This window comes from Bombina bombina, chromosome 1 (assembly GCF_027579735.1).
Source record: "Bombina bombina isolate aBomBom1 chromosome 1, aBomBom1.pri, whole genome shotgun sequence".
Classification (NCBI taxonomy): Eukaryota; Metazoa; Chordata; class Amphibia; order Anura; family Bombinatoridae; genus Bombina; species Bombina bombina.
Window position 1 is genome coordinate 887,289,342 of NC_069499.1, and position 18,933 is coordinate 887,308,274.

The 18,933-nt window shown below is 38.6% G+C and overlaps 1 protein-coding gene across 2 annotated transcripts in view; it reads right to left on the reverse strand.

The window, feature by feature from the left end:
* ZNF423 (zinc finger protein 423) overlaps positions 1-18,933 on the reverse strand; it is a 465,949-nt gene that overhangs the window by 49,961 nt on the left and 397,055 nt on the right. For both annotated transcript variants that reach the window (XM_053699543.1, XM_053699542.1), the window contains exon 6: positions 3,668-3,799. In XM_053699543.1, the coding sequence (XP_053555518.1) occupies positions 3,668-3,799 (132 nt within the window). The remainder of the gene's footprint in view (positions 1-3,667; positions 3,800-18,933) is intronic.

Sequence of the window (18,933 nt, forward strand, 5' to 3'; positions counted from 1 at the left end):
CATACAGAAAAAATGTCCTTTTGTGTCCCTTTAACAACTTTGAAAAAAACTGATGCTGGAGAGATGGACTTCTGGGATGTGTAGTTTATACTTTTCTGTCAGCAGATACTCATACTGCAATATGGACAAATGGAGATAAGGAAAGCCTTTGGAAGATTTTTTTTATTTTTAAGTTTAATGTGGTAAAATAAAACAGGTGATAATGGGGAAGTTATCAGTTATATTGGGTTATAATCTTTTACTATGGAGTAGATTCCTCTCTTTGTCAGTGTCCCATGCAAAAAAAGCTCATGCAGATTTTTGTTTTATTATTAAAACGAGTTTAGGTTTATTAAAAAAAAAAAAAAAAAATACCATATAAAGGGCTTTTATATGAACTAATTCTTCTTTGTGTTGCATTGTGGGAACAAACTCAAGAGGCAACAGGTGACGACTGTTATCATGCGCTTCACTGTGATCACTTTATTGTTTGATGGGGGGAAAACACCCACACACAAAGCCCAGAGACGTGGCATTTAAAGCATAAACATACTTAGTCACATAAATGTCTAATATCTTGTACAGAGCAATGTGCACGAGAGCTGGAGACAAAAAAAAGCCCATGCTTTTTCCAATGTTATTATATAATGCTACAAAATTACACAAGACATCTGAACACTTCTCTGAAGTATCTGCTCAGAAGAAATTCAATCAATCTCAAATTGTTATCTAGCAGTAGAAACGCAGCACATTCATTTTTTGGGTAAAACAAGCTTTCCACATAAAAAACATCAGTCATTTGATATGACCATGTGGCTTCAGGCTGCAACATCTAGGAGCTATTTTTTTTTTTAAAGGGGCATGAAAGTAAAAATGTAGCTTTTATATGCTAAGGACGCAATTATTTACTGAACAAATAGACGTTAGAGTAGATGTGGGTAGTCGATTAGGGTAATTTTTACGGAAATGGCGCAGACTGATTCTAACATTTGAATTAGAGATACAAAGACAGGTCCTTCTACCCTTTCATAACTCTATTACTTTTCTGGAAGACTCTCTGAGAGGAGAGTGGAATGATCTCGCTTTTTAATCATCTTCTCTCTCCCCCCCCCCCCTCCCTTTTTTTTTTTTCTCCTCTCTCTTCTCCCCCTCTCTCCTTTTTCTCTTTTGTTCTTCTTGCCCTATCCGTTGCCGGCCCAACAGGGTACCTGGGATGGAGCATTTACCTACCTACAGGAGAACATCTTGTACACGTTGGGATACAAATAATGTTGTTTAAAGGAAATACTAGGGGGGTGGCTTCGGGGGTTAGTTTGGTTTAAAATAGGTAGGGGAGAAGTTATAATCTCTCCACAACACATAAAATGAGGGAATTATTGGCGTGTGGGTTATGGACATTCGGATAAGCAGTAATACAGGATTGAATGTGCATATGTTAAAATTGAAAAGTTTTTGAGCTGAAGATTGTTGGAGACTACTTGTATCCTGCTATTCTTGTTTCTCTGTTGTACAGCGTATATGACGATGTAATTGATAATTGCTATGTATGTGATGCATACCATGCTGTTGGGTAATTGTCCGTGCCCGCATGTTTATTCTTTCCCTCAATAAAAACTGATTTAAAAAAAAAAAAAATGTAGCTTTTATGGTTTGGGTAGAGCCAGGGGCGGACTGATCAGCCGGGCAAATAGTACCTTGATCGAGGGCCCAGCAAGTAGGGGGCACAAATGTCATCTCCATGGTTCCTGGTGTGCTGTTTAAGCTGGGGTTGACAGCTGCCCTATCAGTAACTAAGAAGTTTAGTGTGGGTTTAGTGGGGGCCCTGAGCCAGGATGTGTTTTTTTTTTCTCAGGGGACCCAAGAGTAAAGGGGGGTCCTGTTGGGGGTCTTTAGCTGCGAGGGCCATGGAGTGTAGGGTCTGGCCCTGGAGGTTGGGGGCCCTGTCTCTGACCCTTGACAATGGCGGTCTTGGCCCTAAAGGTTGGGGGACCTGGTGGGGGTAGGACAGGGAGGCTACAATGTGTATTTGCATAAATGTGGGTCAGTGTGAGACAGTGGGGGCCCTTCCCTAATTTTTGCCCGGGGCCCTGATTGGTCTCAGTCCGCCCTGGGTATAACAAGCAATTTTATCAGTTTACTTCTTTTAGCTCCTAAAAGTGCATTGCTGCTGCAGAGATGACTTCAACTATGTGTTTAATACAGTAATAATAAATGTGAACTTTTATGCCCCTTTATGGTCTGCTTTGTTAGAGCTTTTTAGTTTTAAACACATTTCTATATGTGTATTAACCCCTGCAACTTTAGATGAAGATACAACTGGTGAAAAACTGAGAAGCAGCTTGCACGCATATAATCCAATCACTGGCTGAATCCTCATCTGGAGCAGAAACGGGGTGTGTCAGGCAGGAAATGTTAACTGTGTTTTGAAAAGGAGTTAATAAATACATAGGGATTGATCACAAAAAAATGTTTCAAATGTTTTATCTGCCAAAATCTGCATACACTTAAAGGGACATGAAACCCAAATTTGTTCTTTCACGATTCTGATAAAGAATATAATTTTAAACAACTTTCCAATTTACTTCTATTATTTAATTTGCTTCCTTCTCTTGTTATTCTTTGCTGAAAGCTCAGGAGCAGCAAAGAACCTAGGTTCTAGCTGATGTTTGGTAGCTTCATATATATATACTGATTGTCATTGGCTCACACATGTGTTCAGTCAGCAACCAGTAGTGCATTGCTGCTCATTCAACAAAGAATACCAACAGAACAAAGACAAATAGTTAATAGGAGTAAATTAGAAAATTGCCTGCTCTATCTGAATCATGAAATAAAAAAATTGGGTTTCATATCCCTTTAATAGTGATTTTCTACAGAAAATCATTACATTTGTTTTTAAAATCTTGTGATTGCCCCCATAGTAAGAGAATGCAATTAATATATATCTTTTTAATAATTATATATATATATGTATGTAAATTACTAATGTGATGTATTTGATATACATTATATAGTCTTTAAGTTCCTTTAAAGGGACAGTCTATACAAAATTAAACTTTCATGATTCAAATAAGGATTGCAATTTTAATCTTCCAATTTACTTTAAACATCAAATTGGCTTTGTTCACTTGGTATTCTTAGTTGAAAGCTAAACCTAGGTAGGCTCATTTGCTAATTTCTAAGCTCTTGAAGGCTGTCTCTTATCTTAATGCATTTGACATTTTTTCACAGCTATAGGGCATTAGTTCATGTGTGTCATATAGATAACATTGTGCTCATGCCCACAGAGTTATTTATGAGAGAGCACTGATTGGCTAAAATCTAAAGTCTGTCAAAAGAACAGAAATAAGGGGGCAGTCTGTTGATGCTTAGATACAAGATAATCACAGAGGTAAAAAGTATATTAATATAACAGTGTTGGTTGTGCAAAACTGTGAATGGGTAATACAGGGATAATCTATCTCTTTAAACAATAACAATTCTGGAGTAGACTTTCCCTTTAACAAAGATACAGATAAGCATATTTCCTTTAATAATTGTGATAGATTAATCTGAAAATATGATATAAATGGCACAGTGTATTGCAATGACAAGTTTTTTGTTTTTGTTTATTTGTTTAACTTCCCCAGAGAATAATTTCTGAAGCAAGTTCTATATATTTGAGTATGTTAGGGTCGTTCATTCTTACCTGTAAAACAAACCGGGCATTTGAATGTTCCTCCCATTCCTTCAAAGCTGTGCTCAATCAGGTGACACAAAAGCTTTGCCGGAGAATCAAACATCTGGTTACACAGCTTGCACTCGTGATTGATCCCTTCCTCTGCAATGTTCAAATGATACATACTCGTTAGGGTACTCACAATTTACCATTCTGCTCACGTGCTCTTTGTACAGTTTTAGGAAACTTGCTTAACAACCAATCTTTAATGGTTCTAAGTGTTTTTAGATTGAGATTAAAAAATAGCTTTACCGTAATGGAAAGAACATCTACACTATTAAAAAACAAACACAGAAATTCTTTTAATGCAATGAATTATTTTGCTGTACATAAGTTGTATTATAGTGCAGCAGTTTTAAGGTTAGTCATAAGAAGAAGAAAAAAAAAAAGCTAAATGCCATAAACACGTCATTTAATCATAATGTTAAAGGAGGTAACAGCCTATTTCTAGAATACGTTTAGCAAAAGAATTACATTAGAGAAGAATTTAGCCTTTTTCTACCATTTTTGCCCCAAATAATCCATCTTTTTTCATTTAAGAGTTAATTTGCCCCCAAACAATGATGGAGCAAAAATTGCGTTTACAATTTACTTATCTATGAAAGATACATTCTACAACCTGCCTCTAAATAAAGGTATGTAGGTGCAAAGTGATTTGGACAAATGCATCTCAAGATTTAAGCATTTATTTGGACATTCAAGTGTAAAAATGAAAAAGTCTAAATTGGTAGCTAGCGTCAATAATACAAACATTATATGTGCTAACAATTTAAAAATACATCCCAAGCAGGATACCACCAGATCATGTCTGGCAGGCCTGAGTACCACCAATCACCAGCTGTGTTTTGCTTGAGAGATGCAATGTTTGCTGCTCCAGAGATAGTCATCTACAATTAGTGCATGTATTTTTTTTCATTAGAATTTTGCTTAAAATCGCTTAAAAACAAATTTGAACAATCTGTTCTTCTCACACTACTATACGGTGTGTGTCATATATAATGCAAACTTCCACTTTTAGGAAATTGATATAGATTATTAGTCTGCAAATATGAATGTTTTGTTTTTAAAATATACATAAAAATGTATATTCCAAGAAGGTCTCTGCACGATCCTGTGCATAAAATAAACACATCTGTCTTGAGCGTTTGGTCAAAATTCTGTAAGATATGCAAGGTAGATAATTTGCGCATAAATGGGAGAAACATTATATATATATATATATATATACACATACATATATATATACACACAGTTGTGCTCATAAGTTTATATACCCTGGCAGAATTTATGATTTCTTGGCCATTTTTCAGAGAATATGAATGATAACACAAAAACTTTTCTTTCACTCACGGTTGGTGTTTGGCTGAAGCCATTTATTATCAGTCAACTGTGTTTATTCTTTTTAAATCATAAGGACAACATAAACTACCCAAATGACCTTGATCAAAAGTTTACATACCCTGGTGATTTTGGCCTGATAACATGCACACAAGTTGACACAAAGGGGTTTGAATGGCTATTAAAGGTAACCATCATCACCTGTGATCTGTTTGCTTGTAATTAGTGTGTGTGTGTATAAAAGGTCAATGAGTTTCTGGACTCCTAACAGACCTTTGCATCTTTCATCCAGTGCTGCACTGACGTTTCTGGATTCTGAGTCATGGGGGGAAAGAAAAAGAATTGTCAAAGGATCTGTGGGAAAAAAAGTAGTTGAACTGTATAAAACAGGAAAGGGATATAAAAAGATATCCAAGGAATTGAGAACGCAAATCAGCAGTGTTCAAACTCTAATCAAGAAGTGGAAAATGAGGCATTATGTTTGATAACATACTGCATTCATCTTTCCATCAATTCCGACCAAATTTCCTATGCCTTTGTAGCTCACACATCCCCAAAACATCAGCGATCCACCTTCGTGTTTCACAGTAGGAATGGTGTACCTTTCATCATAGGCCTTGCTGACTCCTCTCCAAATGTAGCGTTTATGGTTGTGGCCAAAAAGCTCAATTTTGGTCTCATCACTCCAAATGACTTTGTGCCAGAAAGTTCGAGGCTTGTCTCTGTGCTGTTTGGCGTATTGTAAGCGGGATACTTTGTGGCATTTGCGTAGTAATGGCTTTCTTCTGGCGACTCGACCATGCAGCCCATCTTTCTTCAAGTGCCTCCTTATTGTGCATTTTGAAACAGCCACACCCCATGTCCTGTATTTTACCTGAAGTTATTTGTGGGTTTGTCTTTGCATCCCGAACAATTTTCCTGGCAGTTGTGGCTGAAATTTTAGTTGGTCTATCTGACCGTGGTTTGGTTTCAACAGAACCCCTCATTTTCCACTTCTTTATTACAGTTTGAACACTGCTGATTTGAATACTCAATTCCTTGGATATCTTTTTTATATCCCTTTCCTGTTTTATACAGTTCAACTACCTTTTCCCGCAGATCCTTTGACAATTTGTTTGCTTTCCCCATGAATCGTCAGTGCAGCACTGGATGAAAGATGCAAGGGTCTGTCAAGAGTCCAGAAACTCATTGACCTTTTATACACACACACACTAATTACAAGAAAACAGATCACAGGTGAGAATGGTTACCTTTAATAGCCATTCAAACTTCTTTGTGTCAACTTGTGTGAATGTTATCAGGCCAAAATCACCAGGGTATGTAAACTTTTGATCAGGGCCATTTGGGTAGTTTTTGTTGTCATTATAATTTAAAAAGAGTAAACACAGTTGATTGAGAATAAATGGCTTGAGCCAAACACTAACCATGAGTGAAAGAAAAGTTTTTGTGTTATTCATATTCTCTGAAAAATGGCCAAGGAATCATAATATCTGCCAGGGCATGTAAACTTATGAGCACAACTATATATATATATATAAATATAAAAAACACGCACACATGTTAGGGTTGCCACGTATTTTGGAGGAAAATACCGTCCATGCTCTTATGTACAAAATAGAAAGAGAAGAAAAAATTGTATGCATATCTAGACATCTATGTACATACACTATATAATATTTAGTATATTAACATCAATATATAATCATTTGATATATATATATACACATACACAAGCATATATACAGTATATATATATATATATATATATATATATATATATATATATATATATATATATATATATATATATATATATATATATACATACATACATATACACACACACATCCACATATATAGCTATAAAAATATGGTGTTAGATTGGTGCTCACCTTACATTAGCTAAAAACACTCTCTTTATCATAGCCTCCAATCTTTAGTTCCATTCGACATAGGAGACCATCATGAATTTCATACAATGCTATTTTAACACTTATAGTATGGCTTTATATTATAGTTATTCTAGTTCTATGTACAAAGATGAAATGGCACCACACTCCAGGTTTTCACACTATCCTAATAATGAGGCTGTGGATTTTTGTTCAGAATGTCATTTAACCCCTTCACTGAACAGATATTCATCACATTATATACGATCCATTAGCATTGAGAGACGCAAATACGATTATCTTAAAAAAAGAAATGCAGAGCAATAAGCATTCATTTTCCACTTCACTTCTCAAAAAAATAATAGGATGTGCTTTGGTTTAAAACAAGCAGGCTTGCTGGATTCTGTCAGGCTGAAACTAAGTCAGGCCAAGAGAGGCACACAGAGAGCTTTGTGCATGAGTATCATGGGGAGATGATAGTATCCTGCAATGCTCTCACTACCTACTTTGTCTCCAAAAGCATTTGATCCTTGACAGACATGTACTTATTTCCATAACAGTCTGGCGGGGAGGAGGGGCTCCAATAGGAATCAGAGACGATTATGTGAATGCTGAAGGTGAAACCTGGGTGTTGTCAATTGATGTCAAAGGCAGAAATTTGTATAATTTTTATGCGCATAATTCGCTGGCTGTAAGAATGGAATTATAGGATGCACTGACCTCTCTGCACTGTCTCACCAATTCTCAGCCATCAAATGTTTTTACTGGGAGTCAAAGACATTTTCTTTTTTTATGTTCTAAAACACTCTGAATGTGTCCATGTTAATAAAGCCTCGTGAATAAAAGGGACATAGATGTAAGAGTCAGAACTACAATATAAGGATGTAATCATTTATTTTGGACATCTCCACCAATTTGTGTAGAACTGAACACACGAGCCAGAGGGGTAAACTATGCATAAAACATAAACATAGTGATACAAGAGAGACAGCGCTGAAAATATTCATTTTTATTAGAAGAGTGCTGCCGCAAAAAAAAAAAAAAAGCTTGCAATCGAGATAGCGAACATGTTTCTGCTTGAGTAAAATTTGAATTGATTATTTTTTATTATAATGTAGTTGTAAAGAGCTGTCATATTCCGTAGTGTTGAGTACAACATTTGTGGTAAAAAAAAAAAAAAAAAAGGGACTATAGATACATAAAACAGACTGAACAAAACAAATTATTACAAGAGCAAAATGGCATTGCTCCAAATTAATGAGAATGTACGTATTTATCGTATTAAAGGGACATTCCAGTCAAAATTTAAATGCACATAGATGAATTACATCTTTGAATAAAAACATATTTGCAATATATATGTAATGGCAGAAATGCTTCTAGTAAAAGGTATCACTGTTTTAGTGTTAGCATTTTTCTTTGCACGTGCATGTGAAGCATAGCTAAATATTCTCAGTGCACAACCATTTTAAACAATGCAGCTGCTCAAAGCACCAGTGGGGCTTGTATCATATCAGCAATTAACAAATTGAGTCATTACCAGATAGTACAAGCACCTTAGGCTCTCTGAGTAAGTGCTGTGTTTAAAATGCTGGTACACGGTGCATACTTAAATACAATTTTGAAACATCTATAGCTTTTATTAGAAGCATTTTTGCGAATAGATGTATATTACAAAAATGCTTCTATTCAAAACTGAAATGCATTCATGTGGATTCCAATTTTGGCTGGAATGTCCCTTTAAGGCCTAGTTTCCATCGAGGTGGTAAATTGTGGAAACGGATGAAAAAACATTTATCTCCATTAAAGTCTATGGAGATTTTTTATGTTAAAGGGACAGTCAATACCAGAATTTTTGTTGTTTAAAAAGAAAGATAATCCCTTTATTACCCATTCCCCAGTTTTGCATAACCAACACAGTTATAATTATACACGTTTTACCTCTGTGATTACCTTGTATCTAAACCTCTGCAGACTGCCCCCTTATTTCAGTTCTTTTGACAGACTTGCATTTTAGCCAATCAGTGCTCACTCCTAGGTCACTTCACGTGCATGAGCTCAATGTTATCTATATGAAACACATGAACTAATGCCCTCTAGTAGTCAAAATGCATTCAGATTAGAGGCAGTCTTCAAGGTCTAAGAAATTAGCATATGAACCTCCCTAGGTTTAGCTTTCAACTAAGAATACCAAGAGAACAAAGCAAAACTGGTGATTAAAGTAAATTGGGAAGTTGTTTAAAATCACATGCCCTATTTAAATCATGAAAGTTTTTTTTTAGACTTCACTTTCCCTTTAATATCAGTTTCCACCCTATACCACCTCAATGGAAACTAGGCCTAAAATGGCTGCTTGGTACTGAAAGAACAGAAAACTAACATTTTGCTTGGCCTACAAAATTGTAGACAACATTGTAATACAATATTTCAGAATTGTTCATCTCTGGTAAGCATCTTCCATCCCCATTGCAGTAAAGAATCCCTTGTGTTCTGAGAAATCCAAAAAAACATAATTTATGCTTACCTGATAAATTTATTTCTCTTGTAGTGTGTTCAGTCCACGGGTCATCCATTACTTATGGGATATATTCTCCTTCCCAACAGGAAGTTGCAAGAGGATCACCCAAGCAGAGCTGCTATATAGCTCCTCCCCTCACATGTCATATCCAGTCATTCGACCGAAACAAGACGAGAAAGGATAAACTATTGGGTGCAGTGGTGACTGGAGTTATAATTTAAAATTTAGAACCTGCCTCAAAAAAGACAGGGCGGGCCGTGGACTGAACACACTACAAGAGAAATAAATTTATCAGGTAAGCATAAATTATGTTTTCTCTTGTTAAGTGTGTTCAGTCTACGGGTCATCCATTACTTATGGGATACCAATACCAAAGCTAAAGTACACGGATGATGGGAGGGACAAGGCAGGAACATTAAACAGAAGGAACCACTGCCTGAAGAACCTTTCTCCCAAAAACAGCCTCCGAAGAAGCAAAAGTGTCAAATTTGTAAAATTTGGAAAAAGTATGAAGTGAAGACCAAGTTGCAGCCTTGCAAATCTGTTCAACAGAGGCCTCATTCTTAAAGGCCCAGGTGGAAGCCACAGCTCTAGTGGAATGAGCTGTAATTCTTTCAGGAGGCTGCTGTCCAGCAGTCTCATAGGCTAAACGTATTATGCTACGAAGCCAAAAAGAGAGAGAGGTAGCCGAAGCCTTTTGACCTCTCCTCTGTCCAGAATAAACGACAAACAGAGAAGTTTGCCGAAAATCTTTAGTTGCCTGTAAGTAAAACTTCAGGGCACGGACCACGTCTAGATTATGCAAAAGACGTTCCTTCTTTGAAGAAGGATTAGGACATAATGATGGAACAACAATCTCTTGATTGATATTCCTGTTAGAAACAACCTTAGGTAAAAACCCAGGTTTAGTACGCAGGACTACCTTGTCTGAATGAAAGATCAGATAAGGAGAATCACAATGTAAGGCAGATAACTCAGAAACTCTTCGAGCCGAGGAAATAGCCATCAAAAACAGAACTTTCCAAGATAAAAGCTTAATATCAATGGAATGAAGGGGTTCAAACGGAACACCCTGAAGAACTTGAAGAACCAAGTTTAAGCTCCACGGAGGAGCAACAGTCTTAAACACAGGCTTAATCCTAGTCAAAGCCTGACAAAAAGCCTGGACGTCTGGATTCTCTGCCAGACGCTTGTGTAAAAGAATAGACAGAGCAGAAATCTGACCCTTTAGCGAACTAGCGGATAAACCCTTTTCTAAACCCTCTTGTAGAAAAGACAATATCCTAGGAATCCTAACCTTACTCCATGAGTAACTCTTGGATTCACACCAATATAAATATTTACGCCATATCTTATGGTAAATTTTTCTGGTCACAGGTTTCCGAGTCTGTATTAATGTATCAATAACCGACTCCGAGAAACCACGCTTCGATAGAATCAAGCGTTCAATCTCCATGCAGTCAGCCTCAGAGAAATTAGGTTTGGATGGTTGAAAGGACCCTGAATTAGAAGGTCTTGACCATGGTGGACAGGACGACATGTCCACTCGGTCTGCATACCAGGTCCTGCGTGGCCACGCAGGCGCTATCAGAATCACCGATGCTCTCTCCTGTTTGATCTTGGCAATCAGTCGAGGCAGTAACGGAAACGGTAGAAACACATAAGCCATGTTGAAAACCCAAGGGGCTGCTAGTGCATCTATCAGCACCGCTCCCGGGTCCCTGGACCTGGATCCGTAGCACGGAAGCTTGGTGTTCTGGCGAGATGCCATGAGATCCAGTTCCGGTTCGCCCCAACAAAGAATCAGTTGAGCAAATATCTCCGGATGAAGTTCCCACTCCCCCGGATGAAAGGTCTGGCGACATAGAAAGTCCGCTTCCCAGTTCTCCACGCCTGGTATGTAGATCGCTGACAGGTGGCAAGAGTGAGACTCTGCCCAGCGAATTATCTTTGAGACCTCTAACATCGCTAGGGAACTCCTGGTTCCTCCTTGATGATTGATGTAAGCTACAGTCGTGATGTTGTCCGACTGAAACCTGATGAACCTCAGTGTTGCTAACTGAGGCCAAGCTAGAAGAGCATTGAATATTGCTCTTAATTCCAGAATGTTTATTGGAAGGAGTTTCTCCTCCTGAGTCCACGATCCCTGAGCCTTTAGGGAGTTCCAGACTGCGCCCCAGCCTAGTAGGCTGGCATCTGTTGTTACAATCATCCAATCTGGTCTGCGAAAGGTCATTCCTTTGGACAGATGAACCCGAGACAACCACCAGAGAAGAGAATCTCTGGTCTCCTGGTCCAGATTCAGTAAAGGGGACAGATCTGAGTAATCCCCATTCCACTGACTTAGCATGCATAATTGCAGCGGTCTGAGATGCAGGCGCGCAAATGGCACTATGTCCATTGCCGCGACCATTAAGCCGATTACTTCCATGCACTGAGCTACTGATGGGCTTGGAATGGAATGAAGGACACGGCAAGCATTTAGAATTTTTGATAACCTGGACTCCGTCAGGTAAATCTTCATCTCTACAGAATCTATAAGAGTCCCTAGGAAGGGAACTCTTGTGAGTGGAAACAGAGAACTCTTTTCCATGTTCACTTTCCACCCATGCGACCTCAGAAATGCTAAAACTATCTCTGTATGAGACTTTGCCTTATAAAACTTGACGCTTGTATCAGAATGTCGTCTAGGTACGGAGCCACCGCTATGCCTCGCGGTCTTAGTACCGCCAGAAGCGAGCCCAGAACCTTTGTAAAAATTCTCGGAGCCGTAGCTAACCCGAAGGGAAGAGCTACAAACTGGTAATGCCTGTCTAGAAAGGCAAACCTTAGGTACCGATAATGATCTTTGTGAATCGGTATGTGAAGGTAGGCATCCTTTAAGTCCACTGTGGTCATATACTGACCCTCTTGGATCATGGGTAGGATGGTTCGAATGGTTTCCATCTTGAACGATGGAACCCTTAGGAATTTGTTTAAGATCTTTAGGTCTAAGATTGGCCTGAAGGTTCCCTCTTTTTTGGGAACCACAAACAGATTTGAGTAAAAACCTTGCCCTTGTTCCGTTCGCGGAACTGGGTGGATCACTCCCATCACTAAGAGGTCTTGTACACATTGTAGAAATGCCTCTTTCTTTACTAGGTTTGTTGATAACCTTGACAGATGAAACCTCCCTTGTGGAGGAGAAGTTTTGAAGTCCAGAAGGTATCCCTGAGATATGATCTCGAACGTCCAGGGATCCTGGACATCTCTTGCCCAAGCCTGGGCGAAGAGAGAAAGTCTGCCCCCCACTAGATCCGTCTCCGGAAAGGGGGCCCTGTCTTCATGCTGTCTTAGGGGCGGAAGTAGGCTTTCTGGCCTGCTTGCCCTTGTTCCATGACTGGTTGCCTTTCCAACCCTTTCTGTAACGAGCAGTAGTTCCTTCCTGTTTTGGAGCGGAGGAAGTTGATGCTGCTCCTGCCTTGAAATTACGAAAGGCACGAAAATTAGACTGTTTGGCCTTTGATTTGGCCCTGTCCTGAGGAAGGGTGTGGCCCTTACCTCCAGTAATGTCAGCAATAATTTCCTTCAAGCCGGGCCCGAATAAGGTCTGCCCTTTGAAAGGAATATTCAGTAGTTTAGATTTAGAAGTCACATCTGCTGACCAGGATTTAAGCCATAGCGCTCTGCGCGCCTGGATGGCGAATCCGGAATTCTTAGCCGTAAGTTTGGTTAAATGCACTACGGCATCCAAAACAAACGCATTAGCTAGCTTAAGCGTTCTAAGCCTGCTCAAAGTCTCATCCAATGGTGCTGTGCGAATCGCCTCTTCCAGAGACTCAAACCAGAATGCCGCTGCAGCAGTGACAGGCGCAATGCATGCAAGGGGCTGTAATATAAAACCTTGTTGAACAAACATTTTCTTAAGGTAACCCTCTAATTTTTTATCCATTGGATCTGAGAAAGCACAACTATCCTCCACCGGGATAGTGGTACGCTTGGCTAAAGTAGAAACTGCTCCCTCCACCTTAGGGACCGTCTGCCATAAGTCTCGTGTGGCGGCGTTTATAGGGAACATTTTTCTAAATATTGGAGGAGGGGAAAAGGGCACACCAGGTCTATCCCACTCCTTGCTAATAATCTCTGTAAGCCTTTTGGGTATAGGAAAAACTTCAGTACACACCGGTACCGCATAGTATTTATCCAGCCTACATAATTTCTCTGGGATTGCCACAATGTCACAATCATTCAGAGCCGCTAACACCTCCCCTAGCAACACGCGGAGGTTCTCAAGCTTAAATTTCAAATTTGAAATTTCTGAATCCGGTCTCCCCGAATCAGAACCGTCACCCACAGAATGAAGCTCTCCGTCCTCATGTTCTGCAAATTGTGACGCAGTATCAGACATGGCTCTCGTGTCATCGGCGCGCTCTGTCCTTAACCCAGAGATATCGCGCTTGCCTCTTAACTCGGGCAGATTAGATAATACTTCTTTCATAACATTAGCCATATCATGTAAAGTGATTTGTAAGGGCCTTGATGTACTTGGCGCCACAATCTCACGCACCTCCTGAGCGGGAGGCGAAGGTACTGACACGTGAGGAGAGTTAGGCGGCATAACTTCCCCCTCGTTGTCTGGTGATAATTTCTTTACCGGTAAAGACTGACTTTTATTTAAAGTAACATCAATACAATTGGTACACATATTTCTATTGGGCTCCACATCGGCTTTTAAACATAATGAACAAGCAGATTCCTCTGTATCAGACATGTTTAAACAGACTAGCAATGAAGCTAGCAAGCTTGGAAATTACTTTCAATAAGTTTACAAGCAATATAAATAACGCTGCAGCGCTTTTAAAAACACAGTTGAATAACAATGAATCAATTCAGTTATAGCAAACAATTTTTAACAGTAAATGTATTAAATTAGCAGAGGATTGCACCCATTAGCAAAAGGATGATTAACCCCTCAATACCCAAAACGGACAATCGATTTAAGATTTAACGCTTTTATCACAGTAAAACACACTGTCACAGGTCTGCTGTGACTGATTACCTCCCTCAAAAATGAATTTTGAAGACCCCTGAGCTCTCTAGAGACGTCCCGGATCAAGGAGGAAGAAGCAGGAAGACTGTGCTAGAATTTTAACTGCGCAACAAGGCGCTAAAAAAAGGCCCCTCCCACTCATATTACAACAGTGGGAGACCTGATATAACGGTTTCTATGCAGAAATATACGTTAGCCATATGGAAAAAAATCATGCCCAAAAAGATTTATCACCAAAGTACCTCACAAAACGAATAACATGCCAGTAAACGTTTTAAAAACAAACTTTTTCAATGTCATGCAAAGTTATCACTAAGCCTGCTACCAGTCGCTTCTACTGCAGTTAAGGCTTATACATTATTTCAGTATTAACAGTATTTTCTCAGTCAAATTCTAGTCCCTAGAAAATAACTCAACTGCGCATAAATTTATCAGCCTGATACCAGTCGCTACTACTGCATTTAAGGCTGTACTTACATCATATGGGTAACAGCAGTGTTTTCTTAGTCAATTCCATTCCCAGAAAATATTGTACTGCACATACCTCATTTGCGGGGGACCCCGCATGCTATTCCCATTTTCTGAAGTTACCCCACTCCTCAGAATGTGTGAGAACAGCCAGTGGATCTTAGTTACGTCTGCTAAGATCATAGAAAACGCAGGCAGATACTTCTTCTAAATACTGCCTGAGATAAAAAAACAGCACACTCCGGTGCCATTTAAAATAACAAACTTTTGATTGAAGAATAATTAAGTAAAAAACTCCAACTCCTCTCGCGACCTCCTTCTTTGTTGAGGGTTGCAAGAGAATGACTGGATATGACATGTGAGGGGAGGAGCTATATAGCAGCTCTGCTTGGGTGATCCTCTTGCAACTTCCTGTTGGGAAGGAGAATATATCCCATAAGTAATGGATGACCCGTGGACTGAACACACTTAACAAGAGAAATGTTTTTCAGAATATCCCCCCCAGTTGTCTGTGACCTAATAACGATGTTCTGAATTATTATTGTATGATAAGTCAAACTGTAGCAGGATTTAGTGTTATGCTATTATATCGGATGATCTGTGGTTAACATAATATACAAAGCCTTTGAATAATATTTATATTAACTATAGTGTATGAAATTCCCTCAGTTCTTACATTATTCTATGCAGCCTAATTATCAAGATCTCAAATTTAAAAATGTTGCTGTATAGAATATTTTACACATCTGCAACTTTAGTGAATATATACCAAATAAAAAGGAAACAATAAAATGCTTATATGCCAGACAATGTTATTATTGTACATTTGGTTGAACAGAACTGTATGTTCAATCTCTGGCAAGGATATAATAGCTCCATGTAGGCAATACTGGTCCAGAGTTGAACTCGGACTCTGAGCCAATCAGGGGTGGCATATTAATGTGGCAACCAATCACCAGCCGTGTACAGCTCTCGATTCACATTGAGCTGCCAATCTGGAGATAACTTTAACTATGTGTTTATCCCTTTTGTTGAGGTTAAGCACACAGTTCACTCTTCAAGCAATATGGCAATGATAAAATGCTCTAGCACATTTTATTATTACTCCTTTATATCCCTTTAAATAACAATCTTTTCTCTCCCCTGTGCATCATATGGTGCATTGCTATCAATTTTTTTTTTTAAACAATTTTGCAGGCTGTGTCAATTACAGAGACCACCTAGTGGGCATGCAGAGTAATTAATATTAAAGTATTTAGCTGATGCATCAATTGCCTATTTAATTGTGCCAGTCTACAGCTCGCTAATGGTTAGGAATTAAAAAAAAAAAGTACACATATGCTCAAAAAGGACTGATGCTTGTGCGCTCCTGTCATTAGGATGTAATATGAGACGCCCAGACTATTCTCCAATGTGACTCAAGGCCGAGCCTTCAAGAAGTTACATTCAATAATTACAGGTTCAAATAAGGCAGTAAAGTAGGCAATCAAAGTCAGTTTCAAACAGATTGGTTCTATGTCTCCCATAATTCCAGGAAGGTTGAACTATACCAAATTAGGTCAACTTTTTAGCTATTACTAAACTGTGCACAGCATTTCTCAGCACAATTTGTGTAAGAGTAATGGGCTTTGCCTTACCCAGCATTTCAGGAATGTAATTTATACAATATAGCAAATATTAAATCAGGGCCGGCTCAACCATGGGGCCAAGTGGATCCACTGGACCCAGCCAGCACTTGACAATTGGCAGCACTTCAGTGACTAGGTCAGTCTCTAATGCACAGACCAGTGATGTCCTCTGTCTCCATGGGGGAAGTCACAGCCTCCTAGCAGCATAACATCATCATGCACAGAACCAGTCAGGGGCAACATTCAAGGTGGGACAAGTTCCTAGCTACCGTCCCACTTATTGTGCAATTGAGCATAAGCATTGGTTGCAACCAGGTAGGCAGGCTTAGTAAGGTCTGCAGGAAGGCTAGTAGGTTTATATGCTAGTCAGTAATGTCACTAATGAGGGGGGCGCCATTTACCCGGGCAGCAAAATATATTGAGCCAGCCTGTGTTAAATGCAGGTAAAATCAGTGGCAGTAGTGGCAAGCTTTTTGCATGTCTGCCCAAATTGGTGATCTTCTTTTAAAAAAAAAAAAAAAATCTCAAGTGCCTATTTATGGTACAACCCTTTAGCTGCTGAGCCATTTTTACCCCTGAGCTGTTTAGCAGTTTTTAGACGCTGCTCACATTTAGGCCCTACTGTAGGTCATTTTTAGTGAGAAACCCACACATTTTATAGAGCCTTTTTTTTTTTTTCAGGAGACCCAGCAGATTCAAACTATACCATCATTTTATGTATATATCATGTTGTGTAAGAAACCCGCAACAAAAAGTTTGACAAAAATGCATTTTTTTTAAAATTAAAATGTTATAAACAATAGTGTGTTTTTCCTTCTAAACGATAGTAAAAATAAGGACTTATCCTCCTATAAATAAGGGCCTTTTTTTGTATAGTTATGTCACTTTGATCTGCATATATGGGCTCCCATGAGCCTCTATTCAAATAAATGGACATTTATCCATGCCAGGTGATTAATAATACCATTGTTTACCTGGCTATTAATACTTATATAGAGGCTTTATTTGAAAGTGGGGTTTCCGGGCTTTAAAACAGGAGGTCTTTAAAAGGGATACTGAACCCATATTTTTTCTTTCATGATTCAGATAGAGCATGCAATTTTAAGCAACTTTCTAATTTACTCCTATTATCAATTTTTCTTCATTCTCTTGCTATTTTTATTTGAAAAAGAAGGCATCTAAGCTAAGGAGCCAGCAAATGTTTGGTTCAGACCATGGACAGCACTAATTTATTGGTGCTGTCCAATCAGCAAGAACAACCCAGGCTGTTCACCAAAAATGGTCCGGCATCTAAACTTAAATTCTTGTTTTTCAAATAAACATACAAAGAGAATGAAGAAATTTTGATAATAGGAGTAAATTAGAAAGTTGCTTAAAATTGCATGCTCTATCTGAATCACAAAAGAAACAAATTTGGGCTCAGTGTCCCTTTAAGTGTAAAGTGCATTTAAAAGTGTATTTGTTATTTTTTTTTTTAAAAGAATGGGCTTAAACATTACCCCCCCCCCCCAGACAAAATCTATTAAAGAGCAGGAAATTACCTTTCTGAGGGTATCTATAGCTCAAAGGATATGAGATTTGGGGGGTTGAATAACCCCCATCTAGCTCCCTTAAGCCTGGTGGTCCTGCCAGGCACTTCTGGGTTTCTGGGGCTGGATGGCATCACCACGTACATGCATGCAATGCTGGAGCACTAGACCCACCAGGGCAGGGATGTGGGGTAAGTGACAACACATGGTCATCATATGCACTACATACACTGTGCGGTTTACAAACACGTGCAATCATTTTGGCATAAAGGGTTAAAGGGAAAGTAACAATACATTTTTCTTACACACACACATATATATATATATATATATATATATATATATATATATATATATATATATATATATATATATATATATATATATATATGTGCGTGTGTGTTGGTGTTTATATATATCATTGATTCATAAAAAGAAAATCTTTTAATTACTAAGATTGCAGACAATTAAATCAAGCCGTACCAACCCTGCAATAGGGCGTCTTTTTTCAGCCACGATGAGTAAACAATTTTGTTTTACACAATTATTGGGAATCATGGTAGGGGGAATATGTATACAGATTAGATCCATTGAACACTACATATTTACAAACCAGACGTAAAATTTGAATAGCCCAAATGACCAAACTTCCGTTTTCTCCCCATGGGTAGTAGGCTTTCTAATCCCAAAATGTTTTGGTTTCTGCATGTTTTATCTTCTACCACCTCCGCTGTAATACCATTCCATGCCTCAAATTTGCACTATCCTCAACCAGCTCATGTGATTATCTCTAAGTAAAAAGATAATCATTTATGTCTATTATCAAATTTGCTTGAA